The sequence below is a fragment of the Zingiber officinale genome, chromosome 2A (assembly GCF_018446385.1).
Source record: "Zingiber officinale cultivar Zhangliang chromosome 2A, Zo_v1.1, whole genome shotgun sequence".
Taxonomy (NCBI): Eukaryota; Viridiplantae; Streptophyta; class Magnoliopsida; order Zingiberales; family Zingiberaceae; genus Zingiber; species Zingiber officinale.
Genome location: NC_055988.1, coordinates 147,659,479 through 147,671,554, shown reverse-complemented (window position 1 = coordinate 147,671,554; position 12,076 = coordinate 147,659,479). Strand labels below are relative to the sequence as shown.

The 12,076-nt window shown below is 35.8% G+C and overlaps 2 protein-coding genes across 4 annotated transcripts; one reads left to right on the top strand and one right to left on the bottom strand.

Annotated features, from left to right (window-relative positions):
• Nucleotides 1–1,280: 1,280 nt before the first annotated feature.
• LOC122044103 lies at nt 1,281–2,088 on the top strand. Its single transcript, XM_042604644.1, has 2 exons — nt 1,281–1,388; nt 1,819–2,088. Exons 1-2 carry the CDS (start codon nt 1,281–1,283, stop codon nt 2,086–2,088), a joined length of 378 nt encoding a protein of 125 aa, XP_042460578.1.
• Nucleotides 2,089–3,243: 1,155 nt separating this feature from the next.
• LOC122042578 (ADP-ribosylation factor GTPase-activating protein AGD5-like) lies at nt 3,244–9,212 on the bottom strand. 3 transcript variants are annotated; one of them, XM_042602755.1, is made up of 11 exons: nt 8,924–9,212; nt 8,360–8,418; nt 7,669–7,759; nt 7,511–7,565; nt 7,308–7,398; nt 7,036–7,231; nt 4,956–5,220; nt 4,649–4,788; nt 4,003–4,212; nt 3,871–3,932; nt 3,244–3,587 (listed from the first exon to the last, which is right to left on the bottom strand). In XM_042602755.1, exons 1-11 carry the CDS (start codon nt 8,972–8,974, stop codon nt 3,437–3,439), a joined length of 1,371 nt encoding a protein of 456 aa, XP_042458689.1. In that variant the 5' UTR covers nt 8,975–9,212; the 3' UTR covers nt 3,244–3,436. The 3 variants fall into 3 exon arrangements, with proteins under 3 accessions (XP_042458689.1, XP_042458690.1, XP_042458691.1); XM_042602756.1 differs by having other exon boundaries at nt 3,871–3,929; nt 8,924–9,209; XM_042602757.1 differs by lacking the exon at nt 8,924–9,212 and having other exon boundaries at nt 7,527–7,565; nt 8,360–8,411.
• Between the last annotated feature and the right edge of the window lie 2,864 nt (nt 9,213–12,076).

Here is a 12,076-nt window from a genome sequence, read left to right as displayed (position 1 = left end):
TGATGATTATCGTTTGCTCATTTCTTCTATTCAGGTATCAAAATTGGTTATACATATATATAATATTTTTATTTATACATAAATATAATATAAATCTATTGCATTTGACTTTATGCAGGATTTTCTATTATTATTTTATATATGGATGTACTATTTGGATTATGAATATGCATGGATAATGTTATTTTTTTCTATTAGTTTGTTTGTATCAATGTTTGTTTGTATGAATGTTTAGATGTTATTTGTTTTAGATGATTGTGATTGTGATTGTTTCTATTATGGATATTTAGATACTTTCTATTAGTTTATTTGTTTATTTGTGTTAGTGATTTTATGGATTGTATGAAATGTATAAAAATGTGTTTGTATGTGTGGTTGTGAAATGTGATCATATGGATTGTATAGATGAATGTGAAATGTGATTGTGTGGATTGTGAAACATTTTAAATTATTTGTATGTATGAAATGTTATTATTTGTGATAATTTCTTTTATATGTGAAAATTGTAAACAGGTTAGAGCTTACATAAAATTGTTTGCTATATATTTTTTTTAATACCAATCGAATATCGACGGAATTGGTTATTCAATCGATAATATCGAAATGGATTACTGACAGAATCAGTGATTCCATCGGTAAATCTTATTATGTAATATAGACAAAATCATCGATTCTGTTGGTAATTATTGATGAAATTGGTGATTCCATCGACAAATCTTATTATAAATTACCAATGAAATTGGTGATTATATCAGTAATTACTGATGGAATTACTAATTTTGTTAGTAGATTTACTAATGGAATTGGTGATTTGTCGGTATTATTTGCTATGGAAATTCATTTTCCATCGGGAAATAATGATTATAGAAATTAATTTTGTTGGAAATCATCAATGGAAAATATAATTTCGTCGGTAAACTCTTCTAATAAATTATCTCTTGATAAATTATTTTTTATCGTAATTTATCACTAAATGTTTATACCGATAAAATTGATAAAATTATGATAGAATTTTTTTATCAGTAATCCTATTTATTCGGGTAGTATTGTAGAAAGACTACCACTTGTATTATATTGAGTTTTGATTCAGACGTTTTGCGGTTTAGAAGATAGTCCCTTTATATTCATTGGTGAGAATAGATATCTCCATCTATTTTACAAGTAGGGGGGGGGTCATTCATCCCACTAATGAATATCCGATCTAGTAGGGGAGCGCTATATAAGGACCTCCGCAGCGTTGCTCTCGCCTCGCCCACCAATCACTAGTTGAATTCTTCACGATGGACGACTCTCCGACGCACAGGAGCGGCGCCGATGACGGCGGTGTGTCGTCCGTGGAGATTCCGGCGTGGGAAGCCGACTCGGTGGCGTTGACCTCGCATCGAGGGGTAGGTGGTGATGCCTTGCCGCCATCGATTTCATGAGGTGTGCTTGAAGGAGTGGTTGGCGCGGAGCAATTCTTGCCCTGTCTGCAGGTTTCCTCTCCCTGTTGGCGCAGAGTAGTGGTTGGATCTCCGAGTAATTACTTCCTGTAATTTATTATTATTTTTTTAGCATATTTTTATCTTGGATATTTTTTCTAACAATAAAATAAAATTTTAAATTTAGGAGATCAGGTCCGAGTCAAATAGCAATGATTCGAAGCACTTTTTTTTACATTACACTATTTCGGAAACCTAAAAACTTGTATGGATATGTAAAATAGCAGGATTTTCAGGAGAGGAAAGATACTCCATTTATTTTAAAGTAGGGGGGGTCATTCATCCCACTAATGGATATCCGATCTAGTAGGGGAGCGCTATATAAGGACCTCCGCAGCGTTGCTCTCGCCTCGCCCCCCAATCACCAGTTGAATTCTTCATGATGGACGACTCTCCGACGCACAGGAGCGGCGCCGATGACGGCGGTGTGTCGTCCGTGGAGATTCCGGCGTGGGAAGCCGACTCAGGTGGCATTGACCTCCGCATCGAGGGGCAGGTGGCGATGCCTTGCCGCCATCGATTTCATGAGGTGTGCTTGAAGGAGTGGCTGGCGCGGAGCAATTCTTGCCCTGTCTGCAGGTTTCCTCTCCCTGTTGGCGCAGAGTAGTGGTTGGATCTCCGAGTAATTACTTCCTGTAATTTATTATTATTTTTTTAGCATATTTTTATCTTAGATATTTTTTCAAACAATAAAATAAAATTTTAAATTTAGGAGAAAAGCATATTTCATATATATATATATCTATATATATATATATATATATAAATTTACGTTCATGTCTTTTTTTATTCATATCAAAAATAATTCTCAGATTTATTAATAATTTCTACAAACGTATCAATCAGTGATCTAGAGTTCGAGACTCAGCTGAAGCGTATTATTAAAAAAATTTCTCATTAATCAATGGAGTATTATTGAGAATTTTTCTCATTAATCAATTAGAAATTTAGAATTTTCTTTAATTCCACATCTTAAAATTGACAATACTACGAGCAGAGAAACTTCTATAAATATCTTAGGCCGGCATGTTAGAAAGTATACTTTTCTTGACTTTTTTATTAAGATCAAGTATTATATTAAATTAAATTAAATTTTATAAGGGGAAGTCTATTATAATAGTTTGCTGTTGGGATGCTTGAGCATTACCTTAACATTGCACTATTGCATATGCATTTATGTATTATATTAAACACGCAACTAGGGTTAGAGCCGACAGTTGTCTGTGTTCATGTATTATATTACACATGTAACTTAGAGCCGGCAGTTGTCCCATCTCAATTTTTTATAAGTAAATATTAAAGTATTATCCCACTGAAAACATAACAGTAGGATCAATCCTTAACAATTAAAACCATTTTTCATAGGTTTACACAATGTATTACGTAAACCTAGTATATATAATTATTAATTATCTCTCATTGTATTAATGGCAGTTACTAACATTATAAAATAATATAAGTAATCTAATATAAATGCAAACCTGCTTAATTACGATATTTTTTAAAATGATTAAATGATATATATATATATATATATATATATATATATATGAAAAATAATTATCAAGGAATATTAATTTACTATAACTAAACTTAAAGACTAAACCTAAGCTCTAAAAAAGAAAAAATATATACTAGGTGCTCATAACATGAGCGCCATAAAAGAAGTTAGGTAGTATTCTTGTGTGTGTATATATATATACACACATATTTATATATATGAAAAATAATCATCAAGGAACATTAGTTTAAAGGCAGAGAATGCAAGAAAACAACGGCTCTTAGAAATCATACTGATTTCAACATAAATTTTACAATTTACTTACTGAAAAGGTCAAGTTCACTAATTTTCAATACAATTTTCCTTATTCTCATATGTTCACTAATTTGGCAGAGTCAACTACACTAAGGGACAGTGACTGGACTGCGCTACAAAGAATGCCACACATCAGTTGTCAGTGTTTGAAGAACATCCCTTGGGTTGGCGATGAAAAATTATACTCGTAACCAGATATGTTGCTCACAGCAGCAGACGGAGAAGCAACAGCAGCATTGCCCCCTCTAATTGTTACTCCATTTATCACTGAAGAACCAGTAGGGTATATCCTGAGGTCGGAATAAACTCTCATCAACACTGATTGCAACTCAAGCAAGCTTTTGCTAATGACCAAAGAATTCAATCTTATATCTTATCTTGTTTTACTATGATAATGGTACAATTAACACCAGCAATATAACCTACTTCGACATTGTAAGCCAATGAAAAGCCCAAAATTCAGACAGAAACAGAACGCTCATCGTATAATTGCTAAAACATCCAATATGATCTGGTCAAGTACACTGAAGAATGAAAGTTAAAAAATAGCATGTGTTAGGGCAGTTAAATTACCTTGGTGTTTGATAGTAATTGTAATTCCATGAAGGATATCTCTGTGCCACACTTCCAACCTGCTATACAGGAAGAATGAAACACTTACTACCAATTACTGGTCGGATTAGCAATTCTGAATCGGAGCACTACCTGATTGAAATTGTTGAAACCTTTCTGACTGTTGTGTGGGACTATCCCTGGGGTTTGATAATGCACATTTGACCAATTTTGGGATAGGACATTTGGTCGAGGTGCATTCAAACCAGTCATAACTGGTTGGTTAGAATTTGCAGATAACACAGGACGAGGAGTGCTAGCGGCAGCTTGAACTTGTTGCTGGGATAGATATGCAAGCTGTGGCTGGTGAATGCAATAATAATAGTTGTCAAGACAATTAGGTTCAATGGTAGAATGAGGAAATCAACTATGACAAAGAAAAAAGCCTTTGGTGTAGCTAAATTTCCATTTTTATTTTCCAAATATTCTACAAGTATTGCTTAAATATCTAGTATGCACACATGTAAAGCTACTACAATTTTATTGACAAAGAACAAGAGTCCTGTGCTGTGCCAGAAAAGGATTTGTAGGCAGTCCAGCATCCAATTGAGCTCTGTGTTGGAACTTATATATACATGCATGAATTAGAAAGGCTAGCAAGTTCTTTAGTTAATTTATGCTAGCTGAGAAGCAGGAGATGATAGTGTGTTATCTATGAAGACAGATGAAAAGCATTTGATAACAATGTACTAACAAACACATTAAACCTTCTCAAAGATGCTCGTAATAGCACTCTTACATTTGTCTGAGTCTTCGCTTGACTTGAAGATAGCGTCGAATTCGGAGAGTCTTTGATCAAGTCCTCAATTCCTGATGCAGGCTTAGTTTCCACCGGTTTTGTGCTAGCTTTTTGGAGTGCAGCAGTTGTCATCTCTGCAGCTGCAGCATTCATTATGTGTACATTAACACCATGAAGAAAACATAAACTTAAGGCACTATATATCGAAGTGATCAAGCTAATATGAATCAGCACTAAAGAGTTAGCTGTTTTGCATGCTTAAACAGCACAAAGTTTCCTGACAACCTATTAAAAATTGCACACTTACACTGGAATTGTGCCCATGAATGATCATCTTTCGAAGATGTCGAAGATGACTTTAAGTCATTTGTAGTGGGCATCTCAACTGTAAGCATGTTAAGAAGAACAGCTACATAGTCAGATTTTGGAGGCGGCACAGGGATATCAATTTTTGGTGGTGGACCAGGTGTAGCAGCTTTAGTTTGAACACCTTCCTTAGAGAGCATTGACTCCGAAGATTGTGAAGAACCAACCTTGGGCATAACCGGCTCTCGTTTTGTTACAGAAGGTACCTGTTTCTCCATCAAACCATGTCAATCCAAGTGTTTGTTAGGTAGCTCCCTGCAAGTTGTATATAACAGGCAATACTAACAAACAAAGAAAGATAATTTGAGACAAATTTCTGATACAGAGAACGCAACATAGAAGGAAGGAATAATGCATTAGAACAATTATCACTTGGAAGTTACAAGTAACAAGCAGATAGAAAAAGATAAGATTCAAATAGAAACACATTGAAGAACAAAAAAGCTAGAGAAATAGAAAAGTAGTAATGAGTCTCCTCCCCAACCAAGATCCAAACAATTAATCTCTTGTTCGGGTGAGAAATAAATTCCATTCAACTCCTTCAGGCATGCAATGGAGTTCTTAAAATTTTAGAATAAGAAAGAAACTATTGGTCAAAGGAACTGTCAAATATTATATGTTCTCAACAATTCAGGAAGTGCATTCTCCTTATTTTTATAAAATAAAATTTTCAGTTGTTAAGCCATCTGCAGAACACAAAAGGCTCATCTGAATCTGGATCATGATATGAAAACGTAGTTGGTTTTCATTTGAATTGACTGAGTTGAATTGAGTCGACGCTGATCTGATTTTGTCCAAATTATTGGATGCCTGATAATAAGTCAGAGAGGGAACACAAAAAAAAAGCCAAAAAAATAAAGACCTGGTGAACTCGATGGAAATCAATTAATTGAATAATCAAAGTAAATTGGAAAAGAGAGGATGAAACCAATTTCTCACAAGATAGGATGAATTCCCACTTGTAAATGGAAGGTGTCATACACTAGAATATATTTTTTGATCTAAATCTGGGAGAGTTTATTTATTTTGTAGGATGCATAGTTCAAGATCAATAAGTTATTGTCGATGAATGAAAACTTTTCCCAGAAATATATTTCTCTTTGACTCAAACTCTCTATGAACGGATAAATCATCAATCCATCATTCTCCTGATGAAACATCTTGCTATCCTTGACAACCAAATTTATTTACGGGCAAGTCAATCTTTATAGTCAATTGCAATGAGCTTATCTATGCAAAATATCATGAAAGAAACCATTTATGATGCTCAACAATCATTTTGATATCGGCAGGTACTTCTACTATTGATTTATCTACATTTTTCTCTTTTTATTTTGGTTTTAGAAGTCTAGAACTAATTGTTTTTGAGCTTTTGTGATTACACCAGGCCTTGCATGATAAAGGAGTCAACTTTTTCTTTGTCATGCTTCTTCCTTTCTCAAAGTAAAATGAACAACAATTTAGTCTCCTCTCAGCATTTCTACTGTCATAGAGGCGATGTTGAAACCCTAATCTCACTTTTGCTTGAGATACTTTTAACAATTTTTACATTGACTAATTCAAAAGAAAGGTTGTCATTTTCTCCTCTTTCAGTACCTCTTGCTCTTTTCTTGGGTATATTTCAGATTTCTTGTCCTTTAAAGTAATTAGTTTTTTTGTTCATTCTCTCCCAATGTTTTATCTTCTTATTCATCTCGAATTAGATACTAAAATCTTTATCTATCCTTTTCTCTTCAACCATTCATAATTTCTCTCCAATTTATCAAACTTTATTATTCCTTTAGTTTAAGCAAGCTAAAGAGATGATGTGCCATACGTTGTCTTTTTATATTCATTGAGGGTCTTATTGATCTTATTTCTCTGATTTTGAATGGAATAACAAGCATTAATTAGTAGGAATGAGGACTAAACAGATATTAATCAATCTATCATGTTCAACTTGTGCCTAAATAATGTAAAATGCAACAAAATAAAGTAACAGAAAGCTTGCATAACAAAACCAACAGTTGAGATTAAATCACCTGACCAGGCAGCTTAGATGTCAATGGTATCGTCTTTTTTGCATTCAAATTTGCTTGGTTCTTTTGCTCCTCTTTATTACTCAAGTCGCTAGCAAAGTGCCTCAGTGGCGATTTAGTCGTCCTCTCTTGTGCATTCGAAGGCGATCTCAATGATCTTAATGACCCATTCCTAGGTATCCATCTCTTATCTACATATCTGACAGTAAGAACATCTTGTTTTTTAGCTAATAAGAGAACAAAAAAGAAGAAATTAACAACATAAAATCTCATACTTGGCACGAATAAAATTTTCGATCCTGACTCTATCATAGTTTGTGAACAGTTCTGCTTCCCAGTACTGGTTCGACTTCTCGTTTCCCATAGCTAAAAAGGATGGAAGTGGAGAAATCAGCACATAGATACAAAGAATGTGGTTTGGCTTTCAGCAGCAAAGCTAAGTAAATAACCGATAAGATATGATTGAAACAATAATTACATTGAATAAATGAAACCTGATCTGGAAGCCATGTATCTAGTGTAGCAGACCTCACCTGGAAGAAATACCCATAATCAAGAACTAATTAGTAGTGTTAAAAACTAATAGAAAAACAAAATAATTGAAAGAAAGAAACTGTGAAAAGAAACTGTTAAGACCTTCGATATGTGTACCCCCAAACTTCTATGGATTCCTGAACAAGGCATGCATATAAAGATTCCAAGATTAACACTAGCCCATCTCGGACCTCTGCAACATAACGAACGAAAATTAGACTCAACAGAAGAATCTGAAAAGAAGCACACTGGATAGCAATTTCAACAAATATATGTAACTATAGGGTGAGACATTATCGACTGTCATTTTGAATCAACAAATTTTCTTTTGTAGGTTATATCAAGCGTATAGCTTGCAAAACTGGACAGGATAAAACAATTCTCAAGAAATTCCTATTTGCTGATTTAACCTGAATATGCATATTAGATGTACATTGATAGAGTTAGGAGAAAGATGAATTGGAGAAGGTGGGTAAAGATCTTGGAAAATTTTGAGACAGTGATTACAAAACAAGGAATACAAAGTCAAAAAGTTCTACAATTTCGATAAAAATAGCGACATATAAAGCCAAGTGCTAGGTTGCTACTGCTGAAGAGCTATGCTAGTGACTAAGTGGCATTTTTCATTCTTATGAAGGAATATGAATCTGACAGAGACATGGACAGATTTCAGGATTTTTCTATGACTACCAACGACAGAATAATCACAAAACGATTCGTGTATCAAAATGTTTACATGAATCCTTCTACAAATAACATTCTTACTTCTGGTTCAGGACATTTGATTACTTACTTGGCTTTGCAATCAGCGCATTCCTTGTTTTCCGGTAACTTCATGAGCCCCTCAAGTATCTGAAATAAGGGCGATACCTTAGTGAAGGCTAAGAAACTACTGAACACTTGCTTACAAGAAATTGTAAGACAATGGAAGGAGAGAAAAGAAAGAAAAAGTTTATCCCTTGCAGCAAGTATTGTATGTGATTGCAACTCACACAGTCACACTGGAAATATCAACTAGATTATTAAATCACAAGATATTCTTTTGCAAAGTGAAATGGATTTCAATGAGACACCCTAAACATAACGACCATCCGAATGTTGCATTGGAAGAGAAGCGACGGAGAGAAATAGAAAGAGATTTGTTGCTTTCTTCGCTACCTTCAACCCTATGACTACGCAAATAAACAAAGCATGTCGAGTTCCTTTCCCCAGAATAATCAGGACGAGAAAGAAACTGATTCAAATTTGCTTTCAGAAAGAAAATCACACCTTTGCAAGCCAAATACACACAAAACTAACTGAGAACTAAGCTATTATTTTTTTAAAAAAAAAGCATAAATTGAAGAAATACACCAACCCTCTTGTGCTTGGCACTAAGCTCTTTGGAGACGGATGCCTTCTCGTTCATTGTGGTTCCCAAAATCCCACGAGTAATCGACCAGTGCCCGCCGTCTGCTGCCTCTCTTCCGATGCCTCCCTTTCGACACACAGATTGAGTTCAAAATAATCAGATGGAGAGGAAGCAAGATGAGACGAAGACCACGACGACTCACAAACGTGGTCGACTTGTTCACAACTTCCTCTTCTTTCCGACTAATTGCCTTTTTTTGGTTTGCTTTCTTCGCAGACGCGCAGTGCACGCGCTCTGCGTTTTGACGAGGCGGATAAATTTTATAAAAAGTGTGAATGATTTTGTTCACTTGCGTAAGTAAAGTACGAATTTGAAAATGAGATAATATTGGATGAGACAATCTTCCGTTGAAATCAAAGAACTTCGGATTAATCAATCCACGGAAAAAAGGAAACTGCATGAATCGACAAGTACAAGCGAGAAGCAAAAGAGACGAAATCAGAGTTGACTTTCGTGGAACCACAGGGATGTGTCAGTATCTTTGTCAAGAAAATAAATAAATAAATAAATAAATAAATAAATAAATCAGAATGGATTTCAATGAGATATAATTGTTCGTGCTTCATGATGTTGTTTTTGGTGAGAAAGGAATTACTGGAATCTGATAAAAGTTACGTTTAATTGCTAATCCCAATCGTCCTTGCGTGTGTCAGAGGTTGATAATTAATAATTGTATTGTTCTTGTATATTTGTTGAATTTTGAAAATATGGAGTTCGTGGCTACGAAATTATCTTCACTTGTTTTCTCTACCAACTTGGAACTCAATTTTGTTGGATTGCCCAACTTTGAACTAGATTTTGTTTATATATTATCTCTTGGTGTAGCGGGGCCGATAAGAGAGGATGAATTACTTGTAAATAAGATTATATCCTCCTCAAGTCTTTCAACTTAAAATAATAGCAACTATAAAAATAATGAAATAACATAAAAGAAAAGGAGACCAGAAATTAATTGGTTATAACCAAAACGATTATTAATCCAAGGCGGTTGAACAGCTCCACTAGCAGAGTCTCCTTCACTGTAGCAGAGAAGTCTTTTTACACTTACAATGCTCACTAGTTGCTAGGAATTTATTACAGAGTCGAATGCTTGAATGAATGTTTAATTCCTAGGTCCAGAGGTCCTTTTATAACCCCTGGAAAGTCTATCTCGAAGGTCCAAGGCGCCTCCAACAAGGGTTCAAGGCGCCTCCAACAGTTTAACCGAATAAAACTTTATTCGATTGCAAACGACAAGTTTTACTGGGTCTAAGGCGCCTCAAATGGCCTTGGAGGCGCCTCGGACTGGTGGAGGCAGTTGAGGCGCCTTCAGCATTGGTCTGAGGCGCCTCTGGCTAGCTTTTTCAGCTCCTTTTGGCTTCCTTTCTCCTTCCGAAACTCCGATTAATTGGGTGATTGTGGTCAACCGAAATGGGGCTCACCCGAACCCAATTTCTGACCTTTTCCTCGAGCAGGCTTCCGTCCCAGCTTTACATCCCTCGAACGTCGCGCACGTTCTTCTCGCCCACCGGTGTACTCTTTCGCAACTCTCTCGTCCTTCGGACGCACAGAGCCCGTCAGCTCCCTTCCCGTGTTGTCCTTCTCGCTAGCTGCGTCTTCCGCTTGACTTCCTGTGCTCCTAAGTTCCTGCACACTTAGACACTGGGATCGGAAAACAAACAGGACCTAAGCTAAACTTGATTGATCACATCAAAATAACTACGGGGTCAAACATTATCTTCTCTTGTTTTCTCTTGTATATATATATATTTTTTTATTTTAGAGTTTAGTTTAGAATTTAATATTTACCCTTTAGGGTTTATTATTTGTGTTATAATATTAAAGTTAAAAAAAATTAAAAAATACACATTACTATAAGATAAATAAGGTATCAAGATACTCTCTATCTTTATATATAGAAAATGTTACCCGCACATGTTACTTAATACTATAATTTAATCCCTAAATATAAAAGTCAAAATCTTAAATGGTTTTAAAAAATTTTAAAAAAATTATTCGATGATGATTTTTTATTTTTTTTTTAAAAAATATAAACAAGATTAATTTATTTTAATGAATTATTTGGTTAGTGGGTTAAGTTGACAAAGAAGAAAAAAAACTGAGAAACTAACCTAGTACATGAAAGTTCAATTAATATGGGATATCGTGAAAGGATCCAATTCTATTATACATGCTCTTTATCTTATAATTATTTTTATGATTCAAACCCCTGATATAAGAGCATGATTATATTTGTATAGTTAGTCTCCTCAGGACGGTACGATGATTAAGACATGAGGTATTGTCACATGAGGTCTTGGGGTCGAAACTCGGCGTGACCGAGCGTAACCTCCCCCATGTCTTGACCATTTGCACTAATGGCTAGTAGTCACCCGTGATTTACCTCCTCCATGTTGGCCTAGGGACGGGTTGGCGGGGGCGCTGGGGGCGAGCGAATCGTCTTTTTTGCCACATGATTATATTTTTATAGTCACCTCGGGGGTGGTGTGATGGTTAAGACATGGGGTGTTGTCACATGAGGTCTTGGGATTGAAACTCGGCATGACCGAGCATAACCTCCCCGGTCATTTGCACTAACGCCTAGTAGCCACCCGTGATTTACCTTTTCCATGTTGGCCTAGGGACGGGTTGGCGGGGGCGCTGGGGGTGAGCGAATTGCCTTTTGCCACATGATTATATTTTTATATCTTCTCTGTATCGTTCCAATTTTATCGGATGTCTCCGAAGAGGTAAATACCTCCCTTGTGTGCTAGTCACTATTCTAAAGGTTACTAGTCGCCCGTGATTTACCTCCTCCGTGTTGGCATTGGGACGGCTTGACGGGGGCGCTGGGGGTGAGCGTATTCATCTTTTTGCCACAATGATTATATTTTTATAGTCCCCTCGGATGAGTCTAGTGGCTAGCGCATGAGGTGTTGCCACAATGAGGTTTGGGGTTCGAATTTCGGTAAAGTCGAGGTAAATACCTCCTTTATGTGCTAGTTATTATTCCAAAGGCTAGTAGCCGCCCATGATTTATATCTTCTCTGTATCGTTCCAATTTTATCGGATGTCTCCGAAGAGGTAAATACCTCTCTTGTGTGCTAGTCATTATTCCAA